The sequence below is a fragment of the Harpegnathos saltator genome, unplaced genomic scaffold (assembly GCF_003227715.2).
Source record: "Harpegnathos saltator strain DR-91 unplaced genomic scaffold, Hsal_v8.6 scaffold564, whole genome shotgun sequence".
In the NCBI taxonomy this organism is placed as follows: Eukaryota; Metazoa; Arthropoda; class Insecta; order Hymenoptera; family Formicidae; genus Harpegnathos; species Harpegnathos saltator.
Genome location: NW_020230387.1, coordinates 181420 through 198548, shown reverse-complemented (window position 1 = coordinate 198548; position 17129 = coordinate 181420). Strand labels below are relative to the sequence as shown.

Here is a 17129-nt window from a genome sequence, read left to right as displayed (position 1 = left end):
AGCGGCTCCGTCAGAGCCCCGGGGTCGAGCGTCGGGGAGGGAGTGCCGGCGAAGTTCCTCGACTCCCCACATTCCGGCCCGATTAGTAGACACCCTGGTGGCGTTTTAGTCGGTAAGAGTCCGGCATACCTCCCCCCCCAGGGGTGGGGGTATCCATGAGGATTTCCCCACCGTGATAAAAGAAAAGGGAGGTTGAATTAGTTCTGGTTCCTAACAATAGATTATAGGCTTTAATAACTTCAAAGACCTTCACACACGAATCTACTTAACACGTAATACGTAAACCGTAAGAAAATCCTCCAATCAGAGTCGACTATTCCCCTCTACATTTTTCTACGCAAGACAGAAGCCGTAACGCTGAAAAATTTACCTCCATTAAGTTAGCCCCCTCCTCCATAGCGAAAATAAAGTATCTATTAGGTGCAAAGTTAAGTGCTAATTATGTGCTAATTAGGTGCTAATTAGGTGCTAATTAGGTGCTATAATCCCGAATTTGGTGCTCGCGCGGTTTGGCAGAAGAAAAATAATGGGGGAGGGGCTAGTTTAACGTTAACTTAGCCCCTCCCCCAAATAAGAAAAACGTACAACTAACATGTAAAATCGAAAATAGATTATGTTAAAATTAGGTGCTAATTAAGTGTTCCAAGAGACAATTTACGGATATTAAAAATATAACGCCGCTCAAAAGTTATAACAAAATAAATATATCATCTCAACGATGATTGTCCAAGAGAGAACTTATATTATAAAATTAGGTGCTCTCGTGGCTATGGTATCAAATTACTCGTCTCTTCACGCACTGTCGAGATCCAAGCGCCGAATTAAGTGCTCGTTTTGCAAAAATTCGCACTTAAACGTCGGCTGGCGATATAGGTTATAAGAGAGAACCTGTCTTAAAAAATTAGGTGTTCTCACAATACTGTTCTCAAAACACTCGTTTTTTATGCATTGTTTATGTATCCAAACGCCGAATTAGGTGCTCATCCCGTTTTGCAAAAATTCGCACTTAAACGTCAGCAGGCCATACCGGTCACAAGAGAGAACCTGTCTTAAAAAATTAGATGTTCTCACAATATTAGTCTCAAAACACTCGTCTTGTGATGTTTTGTCGAGATATCTAAATTTATAGCCACAAGAGCACCTAATTTTATAATAAAAGTTCTCTCTTGGACAGTCATTGTTGAGATGATATATTTATTTTGTTATAACTTTTGACCGGCGTTATATTTTTAATATCTCATAATTGTTTCTTGGCGCACTTAATTAGCACCTAATTTTAACATAATCTGTTTTCGATTTTACGTGTCAATTGTACGTTTTTCTTATTTGGGGGGTGGGCTAAGTTAACGTTAAGCTAACCCCCTCAGTATTTTATTTTTTTTCTGCCAAACCGCGCGAACACCAAATTCGGGATTGTAGCACTTAATTAGCACCTAATTAGCACTTAATTTTGTACCTAATAGATATTTTATTTTCGCAGTGGGGGGGGGGCTAACTTAATGGAGGTGAAAAATTTCGTAAGGATGAAATTCTTACGTTTACGTCATTTACGTATACAGATTTTGAGATTATATATTGTGTTTTAAATGAGTGATCATAGATACTGCTTATTAAACAATATGTTTGCCATTTCATTTGAAGGAAATTCAAGTAAAATGATCGACAATGATGATATGATTAAATCAACCGACGAATTGCTCATTGACTGTGTAAGAGGTTATCATCACCTGTATAACCATCAAGAAAAAAATTTCAAGGATTATTTAATGAAAGAGGATTCGTGGAAGGAAATCGCGTCAGTCATGAAAATATCAGGTAAGATTAATAAGATTAATACGATTAATTGGAACAATCAACGACACATAATTTGATGGTTTGAAAACATATAGTTTCAGAGTGTCAAGCACAATGGATTAAACTACGTGACAAATTTGCCAGAGAAAAACGACAAAAGGAAATAGAAACAAGGACATGGTAGTGAAGCTAGCCGTCGAAATACATTCGTCTTGTATGAAAATATGCTGTTTTTAGAAAAACATGTTAAAAGGAGGCGGTATGTTTGTCCCCCCATGCTACAATCTATTGGGAGTACAAATTAGTTCTGTCCATTTTCTTCTGTTAAAAAATGTATTTATTTCAAAACAAAATGAATGAGCAGATCAATTAAAGTATTTTCCATCGCTGGCTACTACTTTCTCCCATTTCTCAGGCAATTTTTGAATTCCATCTCGAAAAAATGACTCATCTTTTGAGGCGATCCAAGTTTGGAGCCAATTTTCGATTTTTGCGAAAGAAGTGAACCGGTGACCTGCCAAATCGTGCTGCATCCTTCGGAACAACCAGTAATCAGAAGGAGCAATGTCCGGAGAATACGGCGGGTGCGGTAAAACATCCCATTTGAGCGTTTCCAAATATTTTTTTACGACTTTTGCGACATGAGGCCGAGCGTTGTCATGAAGAAGAATAACTTTATCATGTCTTTGCTCGTATTCCGGCCGTTTTTCTTGCAATGCACAGCTCAAATGAATCAATTGTAGCCGATACAATCGCCCGTAATGGGATCTCCAGGTTTCAGCAGCTCATAGTAAACAACACCCCTTTTGGTCCCACCAGATACAGAGCATGATCTTCGAACCATGTATGTTCGGCTTTGGTGTTGATGTTGAGGTCGATGGCAACAATTGACCGGGCTTGGCGTAGTATCTTTTCTTCTTAGGGTTGTCATAGAATATCCACTTCTCATCTCCAGTTACAATCTGATGCAAAAAACCTTTTCTTTGTTGCCTTTGAATCAGCTGCTCGCAAGTGAAAAATCGTCTTTCAACGTCTCTCGGTTTCAGTTCATAAGGCACCCAATTTCCTTGTTTTTTAATAAATCCCATGTCTCTCAATCGTACGGAAACGGCTTGTTGAGTCACTCCCAATGATTCTGCAAGCTCCTCTTGCGTTTGACTCTGATCTTCTTCGAGTACTGCTTCTAATTCTTTGTCCTCGAATTTTTTTGGCTGTCCAGAGCGAGGCTTGTCTTCGACGCTGAAATCTCCATCCTTGAAACGTCGAAACCATTCCCTACATGATTTATCAGTTGGAGCAGCGTCACCATAAACTTCAACAAGCATTCAATGGGCTTCAGCTGCACTTTTCTTCCAATTAAAGCAGAAAATTAAAACCTTCCGCAAATGCTGCTTGGTTAACACAAAATTCGACATTTTCAACACTGTAAAAAGCAAGGTTTTTGTATGAAACTCAAAGCGATATAAACTGAATATTATTGGCAGATGTCTAACCTCTCTGAAACCGCCAAAATCGGCAGTCACTATGAACCATTCATAACAGCCGGAGCCATCTTTTGAAAACGGACCGAACTAATTTGTACACCCAATATCATATTCATCTATCTAGTTTCATTCTATTTAACATTAGATGGTTTTTCTTTTGGCATTTGATACCGAGAGTAAATCAATCATTGAATCAGAGTCGTTCATATCTATTTTAAAGGAAAATAGCGAGCTATCACCAATGTCAACTACTTTTTTTGATAAGGATAACGTTTCTTTGACGGCTCCAAATGTAATTACGTATGAAAAAACTCCTTCACGTTCGCCAGCTTCTCAATCGTCTTCGCCTGCAAACTATGCAAAAGTCTGTTTTGGAATGGGAAGATTCCAATCATTTGATAGGATCAGCACCCTCTCCAGCACATCTACAAAATGGATTACGATCAACACCATTTCCAGCACCTCTACAAAGTGAATTACGATCAACACCATCTCTAGCACCTCTACAAAGTGGATTACGATCAACACCATCTCTAGCACCTCTACAAAGTGGATCGCGATCAACACTATCTCCAACACTTGCATCACGAGATTGTACGTTAAACATTAAAAAAACCAAAGACTTGAACAAGATGGAAGAATCTGTTTTCAATTTGATTCAGATTATGCAGCAACGTTTCATGGATCCACGTAATTCAAGATCTATAAGCACTGCTGATAATTCATTTGTTTCATTAATAGTTACAGAGTTAGAAACCTTACCAGAAGCTGAAAAAAGAAGTAGGAAACAAATAATCTTACAAATTTTATATGAGTCTTACAATGCTTGATTATAAGAAAGAAATATATTTTAAAACATTAAATGCAGTATGTTACACAAATTACCTCTAATTAATTATTTATAAATAATTCCTTATCTATTATAAAATATATAATTTTACAAGAAAAGTTATGTTAATATCTCGAATTAATTTTCAGGAAGATCTATTCCATTAAAACCTCTGCGAACGTATGCATATTGCCACGTCACTTCACCTTCAGAAGTCAAAAAATAATTTTTTAACATATCCCTTTGACTGTATACTTCGGTTCTTGCTCGATGTGCGCTTGATGGTCTAAGATTTTGAATTCCTACAGCATTCTCCTTTCGCCATTCTCCAGGAATAACATTACCATTGTCCAATTCCGTATCTACGTAATTACTCGGGCAGTATGTTCTATGACTTGCTTACATTCGGTTGTTTTCTGTCATAAAGAAGTTATGGAGACACAAACAAGCCATAATAATTTTGTCCGCACTATCAGGATGCAAAGAGATTGGGTGAGTGAAGATTCTCCACCCTGGTGCACGGGGCTTGCGATGGTCGGCTGGTGGCGGGCAAGCAGGGAGCGAGCCCGCACGGCCGTTATGTGCGAGTACACGTGGGCAGGTGGCCCTGCTCCGGGGTTGAGCGACGGGTGGAAGGCTAACCTGGAGTCTGACGGTATTCGTTGCGGCTGTCTGCGGCCGTGGAGGGAGGAGGTTAGCCCCTCTCCAGTGGACGGCTTGTTTGCGGACGGCCTGCAAACGAACATACCCCCTGTGGTAACAGCAGGGGGGAAAGGGGGAATGGGCAAGCCTGGTGGAGCCCGGGTCCTATTCCCCCATAATCCTACCTTCGATATGAAGGAAGGTGGGATGGGAAGAAAGGGTCTAAGTGCCGCCCTACCTCCTAAGGCCAGTTGATCCCGTTTTAGATCAACTGGCCTTAGGAGGTCATCAACTGACAGTGGTGGAAACCGGGCAAGGCCCGGTTTACCACGCCGAGTAGGCGTGGACTCAGGAGATGGGTCTTCGGACCATGGAGTCAGAGGTGGCGGGAGAAGTAATAGGGCGACTATTCCTCCACCCCTACTCTGAAAGACTTTCCTGAAGACACTTCGATGGGGTTTTTAGCCGGTAGGAGTCCGGCATAACTACCTGGCCTCTTCTAGGGCCGGTGGTATCCATGATGGATTTTCCCCACCGTTAACAAAAAAAAGTGAAGATTCTCCAGCGTGCTGCAAGAATTCCAAAAATATTCTCAATAATCCTTCTAGCCCGCGAGAGTCGATAGTTGAAAACTGCTTTGTCCTCGGATAAATTTCGACCAGAATATGGTCTCATTAGGTTTTTTGTCAACTGGAATGCTTCATCATCTACAAAAAGAACATGATGTCACTGAATTGTTTCCAGGTAGTCTTATATTTTCTGGCAAGTCGAGTTCTCCATCAAACAGAGCTTGTCCAAATTCGGATTGGGAAAAAACACCAGCGTCGTTGTTGCTTCCATAAGCTGCAACGTCTACAAGTGTAAAGTTGTATTCATGGTCACAGGCTACCATCAGCACTGTGCTGAAAGTTTTTTTGTAATTGTAATATAAGCTTCCTGAATTGGGCGGTGCGTTAATTTGCACATGTTTGCCATCTATGGCTCCCACACAATTCGGGAAGTTTCAGTTTCTCAAAAAACCATTGCAAATTTTTATCCACTCTTCTCTGATTGGCTTTCGCAGATATAAAGGTTTCAGTACTTTCATTAATACATCGCAAGTTTCTTTTACCACCTTATAAATCGTTGATTCACCAACGCGGTAGGCTAATGCAATTGACAGTGGCAAATCTCTAGTTGCAAGATACCTGTACAGTAGTAATATTGAAAAGGTTGATTATTAGATAAGCATAAAAACTATCCGTTTAATGTGTGTCCATTTATTTACAAATAAAATATTGCATGTACCTGAGAGTAATAGCAAGTCTCTGCTCCGGTTGTAAAGCTCTCCAATTTCTTTTCATCAAATATACTCTCATTTTTTTCGAATAAATTGTTAAAAAGTGGTAATGTCATTCGGGTATAACGAAAAAACATAACTGGATCTAATTTCATTTTTTGCAGCAAGTTCATAAAATCTCCTTGCTTGTTACGTTGACAGTTGATGGGACGAACCCATCACCTTCTCTTAGCCCACTTTTTTTATTTCTGTCGGCGACACAGCAATATAAGATAAGCATCCAGAACTAAATAAGCACCCAGAACTAAAAGTTCCAGCAACATTTTCCTCCATCATTTATAATTCAGGAAAAGTATTCTACAAAAATATTTTTTCCTTGATTATCTTGCATAGAATTTTGCATAACCTACAAAACTATATCAAATGCCTTTCCTTTTCAGACATATTTTTGTAATAATAAATAAATATTATTTTACTCAGATTTTCTCATTCTAAGCAGCTCATTAAAAAAATGAATATAAAAATGATTTTATAATAAAAATATACAAATACAAATAGTTTACATTGTAAATTATAAAATGTCAAAACATATATTGTAAATATATTATTATCAACGTTTTACTTACTTCTCACAATAGAACATAAATACAAAAACGAAGATACAGCAAGCAGCACTTGACACTGCGATCTTTCTTCAATGATGATGATGACTGTGGACTGTGGTCGAAGCTTATGGTTTATGGCAGTTGTATATGATGGCGCTTACGTACTACGGCTTACGGTTTACATATTACGTGTTAAGTAGATTCGTGTGTGAATGCCTTAATGGTTAGTACGAATGTTGAAATCTGGCAACATTAAAAGATTTGACATTTCTCTATGACATATGATAGTTTGCGCGCTACTGTTACTGATAATTTCATTGTTTATACGCGTCTAAAATGGATCGTACAAAATTGCATTTTCGACATTTACTTTCTTGTTTGATTTGAAAAAATTGGCAGCTAAAACTCATGAAATGCTTGTTACAACTTGTGGTGATCAAACTCCATCGTATTCCAACTGTAAATTTTGGTTTCAATGATTCAAAAATGGTAATTTCGATTTGAGTGACAAAGAACGTACTGGTCAGCCAAAAACTCGAAGATTCTGAATTGCAAGCATTATTGAATAAAAACGCTCAAACGGAAAACAATTAGCTAAATAATGTCGATAAATCAACAATAACAATTTCTAAGTGCTTATACTCCATGTGAAAAATTCAAAAGGAAGGCAAATGGATTCCCCTCTGAATTGAGTAAAAGTGCCATTTAAATCGCTTGAACATTGCCATGTCTTTGTTTGCCAGAAAAAAAGTTTTTTTGTGGCAAATTATAACTGGAGATGAAAAGTGGATTTATTTTGATAATCCAAAGCAAAAAAATCATGGATTGATTCAGAATAACCAACATCAACATCAAAACGGAACATTCACGGTCACAAAGCAATGCTCTGTATTTGGTAGAATATGGAAAATGTGCTATACTATGAGTTTCTAAAATTGAATGAAACAATTACGCGGGAGCGATTTTAGCAACAATTGAACAAATTGAATGTTGAATTGATGCAAAAAGGGCCAGCGATAGTCAACAATAGATGCAAAGTGATGCACGATAATGCTCTACATGTTGCTTCAATCGTTAAACAAATGAACAAACGTTAAATTGTTAGAGCTCGAATGGGAAATCCTTCCGCACTCAGCGTATTCTCTAAACTTAGCACCATCTGATTACCATCTATTCCGATCGATTCAACATGCTTTGGCAGATATACCTTTCAATAACTACGAAGATACGCAAAAATGGTTGTCTGATTGGATTTCTTCAAAAGACAGATTATTCTATCGTCACAGAATCGCTATGTTGCCAGAAAGCTGGGAAAAAGTCACAGCTAACGATGGAAAATATTTTGATTGACATAAATTTAACTATCTTTTTAATAAAAATAAAAAATTCACAAAATAGGACCAAAATTAATTCAACCTCCTAATATATTATTAGAACTTAGAATGATAAAACTGAATGTATTTATTTCAAAAAACAGAATTTCTAGCTTTTTAAAGATATATTGGGTTATCGTTTAACTTTCTTTTAATCATTCATGCACATTTTGGAATTACCAGGTCTGTAAATATGAAACCGGAATTTGCCCATAGATGGCCCTAGCTGTTAATGTAGTTACCGTCAAACCGCGTCATTGGCGCCATTTCCATTTGTTGACATCTGACAAAGATTTTCAACTCACAACAATACAAGTTTCATACAACAGCATAGTTTGTAACAGCGTTGAACATGTCGAATTTTGTGCCTGGAAGCTACGATTTGCAGACAGCATTGATTTTCTGTTACCATTTGAAGAAAACTGCTGCAGAATCGCATCGAATGCTTGTCGAAGCTTACGGTGAGCATGCTCTTGGTAAATCACAGTGCTTTGAGTGGTTTAAAAAATTCAAACGTGGCGATTTTGACGTGAGAAACGAAGAACGTGGAAGACCACTGAAAAAGTTTGAAGACAGCGAATTGCAGGCATTGTTGAATGAGGATGACGCTCAAACGCAACAATAACTTGCGGATCAATTAAATGTAACACGAGAAGCCGTCTCCATACGTTTGAAAGCCATGGGAAAGATCCAGAAGATGGGAAAATGGGTTCCACATGAACTGAATGAAAGACAGCAGGAAAACCGAAAAACCACTTGCGAAATGTTGCTCGCCAGGTACAAAAGAAAGTCATTTCTCCATCGAATTGTGACTGGCGATGAAAAGTGGATATATTTTGAGAATCCTAAGCGTAAACGATCATGGGTAACTCCAGGCGTACCATCGACATCGACTGCAAGACTAAATCGCTATGGACGGAAGACAATGCTCTGTATTTGGTGGGATCAGAAGGGTGTGATCTATTATGAGCTGCTAAAACCTACCGAAACCGTTAATACTGAGCGCTACCGACAAAAATAATCGATTTGAATCAAGCTTTGCGTGAAAAACGACCATAATATCAAAAAAGGCAACACAAAGTGATTTTGCTTCATGATAATGCACTATCACACACAGCAAAACTGGTCAAGGAAACGATTAAGGCGTTTAGTTGGGAAATACTTTCACATGCGGATTACTCACCAGACTTGGCTCCGTCCGATTACTACTTATTTGCATCGATGGGACACGCATTTGCTGAGCAGCACTTCACTTCTTACGAAAATGTACGAAAATGGCTCGATGACTGGTTTGCTTCAAAAGAGCAACAGTTTTTTTGGCGTGGCGTCCACAAATTGTCAGACAGGTGGGAAAAATGTATAGCTAGCGATGGGCAATACTTCGAATAAAATATTTTTTATCATTTTCATACAATAAACGTGTATTTTCTATAATATATAAAAATTCCGGTTTCATATTTACATACCTGGTAATGTACCATCCTGTTTACAAACAGAGTTTTCGAGATATATTTTAAGTCTGTCTGCCGTCTGGTACTCGTCACTCGTCCTTGATTTTTGAACGTGGATGCACGCCAACAATAGTCAATGTTTATTATATCTCTTGTCGCACGTAAATAATGGTTATTGTTTATTATTGAACCACGTATTCGATTTCATTGTGATTGTGTCTCGGTTAGTGGACGATTACTTTGTTGAAGTTGTTTTTCTTGGCGAATCTGCGTTGCTTCTTATTTTTGTTTAACCTACAGGTAAATCACGTTTGTTATCAAAGCTATTGGGTGCTGTAGGATTTTGACTTTTCACACATAATACTTGCAAATAGCGAGGCTTCGGCGTTTACTGTTGGTGAGTAACGTTTATCTAGTCATGAAAACACTTAACTCTCGTTGACCGGATTCGCTGACGGAATATTTTATAAATCTTTCATTATTACAAATAAAGACTACATAGACAAGTTCCGAATAACACAAACTTACATAACACATCGATCAATAAGTCCCGGGACTAACTACTAAAACAACATTTGTTTGCCAAAATTCTTCTTTATTCATCAATATAGTCTCCTTCAAGAGCGATACATTCGTTCCAACGCTTTCCTAACTTTTCTATGCCAGTAGAACGATCTTTAGTTTCAAAATAGGCGTTAGTTTCGGCAATCACTTCTTCATTGGAGCCAAATCTCTTTCCCTGGAGCATCTTTTTTTGAGGTCTGCGAACAGCCAATAATCGCTGGGGGTCAAATCTGGAGAATACGGTGGGTGCGGAAGCAATTCGAAGTTCAACTCATGCAATTTGGCCATCGTTACCATCGACTTGCGACACGGTGTAGCGTCACTAAAACCATTGTAACTCAATGACACAATGTCGGAATGTCATGAAAATTTGACACATAACTTCTAAAGGTTGGTACTAACTGAGAATGATATGGATTTGTTATTAGAGGCGCCATTTGTTGGTTAGTCCCGGGACTTATTGATCGATGTGTTATATGCATGATACAATTATAAAATATGTTATCTCCGCGATTCCCGAATGAACATCACACAAGTGTCACGAATTATAATTTTTATATTTTACTATTGAGAAAGGTCGAAAAATTACGACTGGAACATACGTATGGATATTTATAAATTTTAACTATGATTATTAAAAGTAAATAATTGACACGACTAACAGCGTACTAGCTCAATTGTCTTTTTATTCTCGTTTGTTTCCTGAATCACATATTTGTGAAATTTATGTTTATACTGCAATTTTACAGAAAAGCCAAAGTGAATAAAAAAGGACAAGCGCGTTGTGCATGAAATGCATTAAATATCTTGATAATATAATACAAAATTAAAAAGATATAAACTAGATATACTAACATGTTTATTGTAAGACATTATTATGTATGTGTATGAATGAATTTTATATTATCGCTTAAATGTTATCAAATATGATTTCACCTATTTAGCGCATAATATAATTTAATAATATATTATAAAATTTAAGATTGACAATTATATATACAATTAGAGGCCTGTAAAATTTAAATGACAATCGTAAAGCGCGTAACTAAATTAAAAAATGTTTTATATAATATTAATAAAAATTATTGAATCAATACGTATGAAAACGTATTCGGTCATTAATTTGACAGAAATAAATTGCTAACAAAAAAATTATCCCGTAAAATTTGAAACACCAATCTTCTAACTTTCAACTGGCTGGCATCCAACTTTCAGCTTTCAGCTGGGTAGCGTCCAGCTTTCAGCTAGCTGGCGTCCAGCTTTCAGGTGGCTGGCGTCCAGCTTTTATATTTCGTATTTATTATATAAAAAATATATAATTCATTATATAAAATATATATAATTCATTATATAAAATAAAATAAGCATACGATCAGAAATAATATAACTTAATGTTTTAAGAACATAATGGTATAATCTCATTATGCCCAGACATGTGTAAGTTTGGATTATGTAATACAAAACGTTAGAGGTAATCGGTGTTTGTATAGGAATTTGATTAAAATGACGAGAAAAGATGGGTTAATAACGTTAATGTTCATACGAAAACGAAAAAAAAATTTTGTCATAGTTTAACCTGTGTAAATATACTTAGCAATTTGTAGTAGAGATACAGAGAACGTAGCAAACGCATTAAACAATTTGTAGCATCTTTCAACTAAAAATAATATGACAATTAATAATGGTATGTAATAAGAGACATTTAACAGTAATAATGGCAAAACGTTTTATTGCATGACAACATCTCTGTAAAAAGTTTTCGATCATACTCCATTATGCCCCGTGGTCTCATTATACCCCAAGTTCCCCTATCATTCGGGAACAAATTGTTTAAATATAATTAAATAAAATGATATTTAATTAGGCATAATTATATATAGTTGATCTCATATACAGGGTCATCGAAAAGTATCGGACCTCCCTAATATCTTCAGTTAAAATGCATTTTGGAGAAAATGTCCAATAGCAAAGTTGTATGGTTTCAAGCGGGGAGTAAAATGATGACCTTGACTTTGACCTTGACCATGTCCTTCAAGGTCATTTCAAGGTCGACCTTATTTTTTTAAATGGAACTCCAACATTTTATTGCATATTCTTATAGCTTATCTCGAGAGTTTTCCAAAACACTATAATAAAACATTTTTTTCATTAAATACTTTTTGAGTTATAAAGGTTTGAAGTTAACAATTTGTTAAGTGATGTGTGATTCCGGCCAGTTAAGGCAAGAGTGGTGTGTGATTCCGACCAGTTAAGGCAAGAGTGGTGTGTGATTCCGACCAGTTAAGGCAAGAGTGGTGTGTGATTCCGACCAGTTAAGGCGAATTTCATTCCAATTGGTCAGCTTGGGCAAAATATTCAATTGTACCAAACAATTCACAACAAATGTTCAAATTGTTGCCCTTCAACATCCTGGCAATGTGCTGTTACGTCCTAGAGGAGGAGCACAACCTTTTCGTTCGCAGGAAAGGCGAACCTCGTTCGTACACGCGTGTCAGTGAACAGGTCAGAGACCCGACGGGTCCTTTTACTCGGACACCGACGTACGACGAGCGGTCCGTTTTTCGGTCAAGGACGCCAGTCCCTTTATCGGGGATAGGACCATGAGTTGACTGTTGGAAGATGAGGTGATTTTGAAATTAATTGGTGATAATAACTATTAACAGATTTATTGAAATAAAGATGACAAAATGATATTGCAGTACGGTTTGAATTAGCAAATTTGATAATAACGGCGCGGTTTGGATTTTTACAGATTTATTAAGATAAATACATTTAGACGAATGAGTGTATGTGTGTGTGTGTGAGTGTATGAAATGGAAGAAGAAAAGGATGGGAAAGAGAAAGAATAGGAATAGGAAATTAATCAGGTGAAGGAGAACGAGAGTGGTATGGCGAATTTAAAGGAGTGGACAGTTCAGAAAAAGAGACGGGAGAATATGAGATTGAAGGGGTAGAAGGAGTGGATGCGCGTGGGGGAGACGAGGGAGGACTAATAGGTAGACGTCGAAGTAGAAAAGGGGGTAGGAGTGTCGGGTCTGGGTGAAAGTCTGTTTCAAGTGAAATATTTATAATGGAACGGAGATATTGCAAATGATGTTCGAATTCATATAGATCTCTAGTCCCGTACACCGTCTCAAAGAAACGAAGGACTTGTTGGATGGATACCACTGAATGACGGTAATGGCCCACTAAAACTGGATTTCAAAACAAGGGTGAAATAAATAAAATAGAAGTAGGAAAGATAAAGTAAAGAAAATGAAACTTACTACTGATTCAGAATGAGTTGACACAAGCAGAAGTGAGAATGGCGCAGATCTGCGTAGGTGTTCTCGTTTCCAATATTCGTATTCCGATTGAGGCACCAAATAGTTGTTCACTTATATAAAGAGGAAGCCCGCACTTTTTCCAAAATCCGAATGCTTGAATATTTGAATACTAAATATTTGAATGAACTGGAATTCTGAAGATTTGAATCTGAGTCCTAATGCTGAAGATCTGAATATCCGAATTCTGAATATCTGAGTTCTGAATATCTGCGTGAGAGTGCGAGTCTGACCTTTTTCGTTTCCGTGTTCTTCTGTTCGCGGAGGCGGATTACCGCGGTTTTTATATCAATGATCGGAGGCAGAAGCTATCAGGGTGGGTAGAGAGATGGCTCTTTTAGGGAGGGGTGAAGCCCTAAGGAGAACCCAATGAAGTTAAAGATTTTGTTACTAATTTTTATTATTGGTCCTGGTTGACAGTAGTGGGAAAAAGTCTTAGCCATTAGCGAAGTTAAAAGACATCGTGGGAGGAGACAGTTAGTTCTAGAAGACGTGAATATAGATGGGATAAGGGGTGGAGCGTGGATGTCTCATAGTTTTGGGTGGATAGGTTATGATTAGGCGCGACAAGTGTGATGGTGGTGGATTTTTGTGAGATAGAGAAATGTATACAAGTGGCCAGCTGGAAAAGTCAAGATGCCGTAAATCAAAGGCTGAGATCAGATTTTACGACTATCAGTGAAGTAAACTTTGTTGGTTAACTGATAGGGCACATATAGTTGTGGATTGGGAAGATGTAAATTTTAAGTTTTAGAGCAGGAATACTCTGAGTTGCTTTGTTTTACTGAAGGTTTGTTAGCGCGGAGTTTCAAATTTTTATAGCTAGGACGACGGACACACTTGGCTAACACTACCCAAATATAAACTTTAAACGAAGACGTGTAGATTTTTACAACAGGGCACTGTTTCCTGTTATGAAATTTTTCCCGAATCGCCTTTCATTTGGCGCGACGGCTGTTCGCCAGATGGGTCTGTTTCTTAATTTATACTTATATATGTATATATTCCTATTATAGTTATATTAGGAGAATATAAATCCGCAAGAGGAAAAGACAATTTTGTTAGTTAAATCTACAGGACGTAACAGTGCCAATCTGTTATAAACAGCTGAAACCGCATTCCGGAACGTTTCCGGCGGTATTAGTTCTATCTCTCGAGTTATTCTCCCTCTTAAATCATCTAAATCTTGAGGCTTGGTGGCATAAACTTTACTTTTCAAGTAACCCCACAAAAAAAAGTCAAGTGGGGTCAAGTCCGGAGACCGAGCTGGTCACTCAATATGACCCCTTCGCCCTATCCACCTGTCCTGAAAGACCTTATTCAAATATTGACGGACAATGACACCATAATGAGGTGGAGCTCCATCCTGTTGGAAATAAATTTCATCCATATTTCCACCAGCTATGTCTCGAATAACTGGAACAATTTGTTCGCGAAGCATGACTGTGTATACTTGTGCTGTCAAATTGCCTTCAATGAAGAAAGGGCCAACTGGTCTACCATTAAGAATACCAGCCCATACGTTAACTTTTTGTGGATATTGGGTATGATTGTCTCTTTTCCAGTGAGGATTAACGTCCTTCTAGTACCTACAATTGTGTCTATTTATATTTCCAGTCAGTTCAAATGTTGCCTCATCAGAGAAAACAATATTATTAAGTAATAGATGATCGTCGACAATCATCTCCATCATAAGATCACAAAGTTCGATGCGTCTATCAAAATTGTCTTCGAACAACTCTTGCACCAAATAGAGTTTGTATGGATGTCATTTATTCAATTTCAGAATTTTACTGACAGATCCATGACCGATTTCGTGTTCTTGTGCACCGCGATTGATGGAAATGTGGGGACTTTCAACGAAATACTGTAAAACATCTAATGCCTTATCATTATTTGTTGCTGTTTTACGTCTACCAGATCTTGGGCGGCTTTTAACGCTACCAATGTCCTCGAAACGTTGAATAGTACGGATTACAATACTTTTAGAGATCCTATTATTTTCATTCCGAAAATTTTCATTAAATAATCGCTTTACTGTTTTATACCCTCTTTGTTGATCTCCCCATCCTCGCATCATTAACAATGTTATTCGATCTCTTTCAGAAAGCTCCGCCATTCTTAATTAGAGCAAAGAAGAATTAATCAGGTAAATGATAGGAAATTGATCTAAATAATTAAGTAGAGAAAAATACTAATTATTAAGTGTTGGTCCAACTATCGATTTGTTTATTTCAACCAGCACTAGCAAAAAGCTCGTTGAGCAACTGAAAATCTAATAGATCAATTAATAATATTTACGAAAAAATTCTGGACTATAGGAAACAAAATGAAGATGTTTGGGACAATCAATTGAAGCGCAATGGCTTCTTTTGTTACAGAAACAATTTTTGGGGCTGTTCGTTTTCGTCCACGAGATGACTGCTGCTCGCTAAGAAGAAGACAGCACTGCAAAGATTCAAATCAGTGATCCGCATTGTTTGCTCAAGAGCTTGTATCACTATTGGTGCCTGCGAGAGTGAGACAATAAAGATCGGCCTCGCCAACGCTTTCGGGCAGATTCCCACTAACGCCTTCGGACATCACGCATTCGAGGAGCTTCTCGCGATCACTTTCGGGCAGTTTCCCGCCATAGCCTACTAGCATAACCGCTTGAAGCCATACAACTTTGCTATTGGATATTTTTCCAAAATGCATTCTTACTGAAAATATTAGGGGGAGACGATACTTTTCGTTTAATATATTTTCTTTAAACCAATTAATTGGTCTCATTATTTCGCGCACAAAAGTATTAAGGTTATGATTACTGAAAACTAAATAATATTTTACAAGATATTTTACATTTTCTGTCAAAGAATTGTTAATTTCAAACCTTTATAACTCAAAAAGTACTTAATGGAAATATGTTTTATTATAGTGTTTTGGAAAGAACTCGAAATAAGCTATAAGAATATATAATAAAATGTTGGGAGTTCTATTAAAAAAAATAAGATTGACCTTAAAATGACGTGGAAGGACATGGTCAAGGTCAAATTCGAAGTCATCATCTTACTCTCCGCTTGAAACCATACAACTTTGTTATTGGACATTTTCTCCAAAATGTATTCTAATTGAAGATATTAAGGGGTTCCAATACTTTTCGATGACCCTGTACAAATTATATCATCTTATATATATATTAGGAGTACAAATAAGTTTCCGCCGTTTAACAAAAGATGGCCCCATCATAAGGTTATATTGAAATTGTCAGATGTAAAACGTAATATCGTAAGTTTGGACATCTGGTAATAACATAACCTTAAGTATTAGTGACTCCGTATCAACATCATATAATTTTTTTGTGCGAAAATGTCAAGTTTTGTGTCGAATAAGCGTCATTTGCGGGAACTTTTGATTTACTTCTTTAATTTAAAGAAATCTGCAGCTAAGGCGCATCGATTGCTTGTAGAAGCATATGGTGAGACTGCTTTAGGTGAGAGAAGTTGTCGTGAGTGGTTTCAAAAGTTTAAAAACGGTGAGTTTGACGTGGAAGACAAAGAACGTAGTGGAAGGCCGAAAGTGTACGAAGACACGGAATTGGAAGCATTATTGGAGGAAGATTCCTGCCAAACGCAAGAAGAACTTGCACTTACATTAGAAATGGCTCAACAAGCAATTTCACATCGTTTAAAATCGTTGGGAATGATTCAAAAACAAGGAAATTGGGTTCCATATGAACTGAAGCCGGGAGACGTTGAACGCCGATTTTGCACGTGTGAAATGCTGCTTGCCAGGCATAAAAGAAA

At 37.4% G+C, this 17129-nt stretch overlaps 2 protein-coding genes across 2 annotated transcripts; one reads left to right on the top strand and one right to left on the bottom strand.

The window, feature by feature from the left end:
- Positions 1-1668: 1668 nt before the first annotated feature.
- LOC112589646 (transcription factor Adf-1-like) lies at positions 1669-2063 on the top strand. The gene is made up of 2 exons (XM_025303717.1): positions 1669-1815; positions 1890-2063. The coding sequence occupies exons 1-2, from the start codon at positions 1674-1676 to the stop codon at positions 1976-1978; spliced, it is 231 nt and encodes a 76-aa protein (XP_025159502.1). The 5' UTR covers positions 1669-1673; the 3' UTR covers positions 1979-2063.
- A 3631-nt stretch (positions 2064-5694) lies between these two features.
- On the bottom strand, positions 5695-6837 carry LOC112589649 (uncharacterized). The gene is made up of 3 exons (XM_025303723.1): positions 6655-6837; positions 6037-6385; positions 5695-5936 (listed from the first exon to the last, which is right to left on the bottom strand). Exons 2-3 carry the CDS (start codon positions 6105-6107, stop codon positions 5753-5755), a joined length of 255 nt encoding a protein of 84 aa, XP_025159508.1. The 5' UTR covers positions 6108-6385; positions 6655-6837; the 3' UTR covers positions 5695-5752.
- Positions 6838-17129: the final 10292 nt, after the last annotated feature.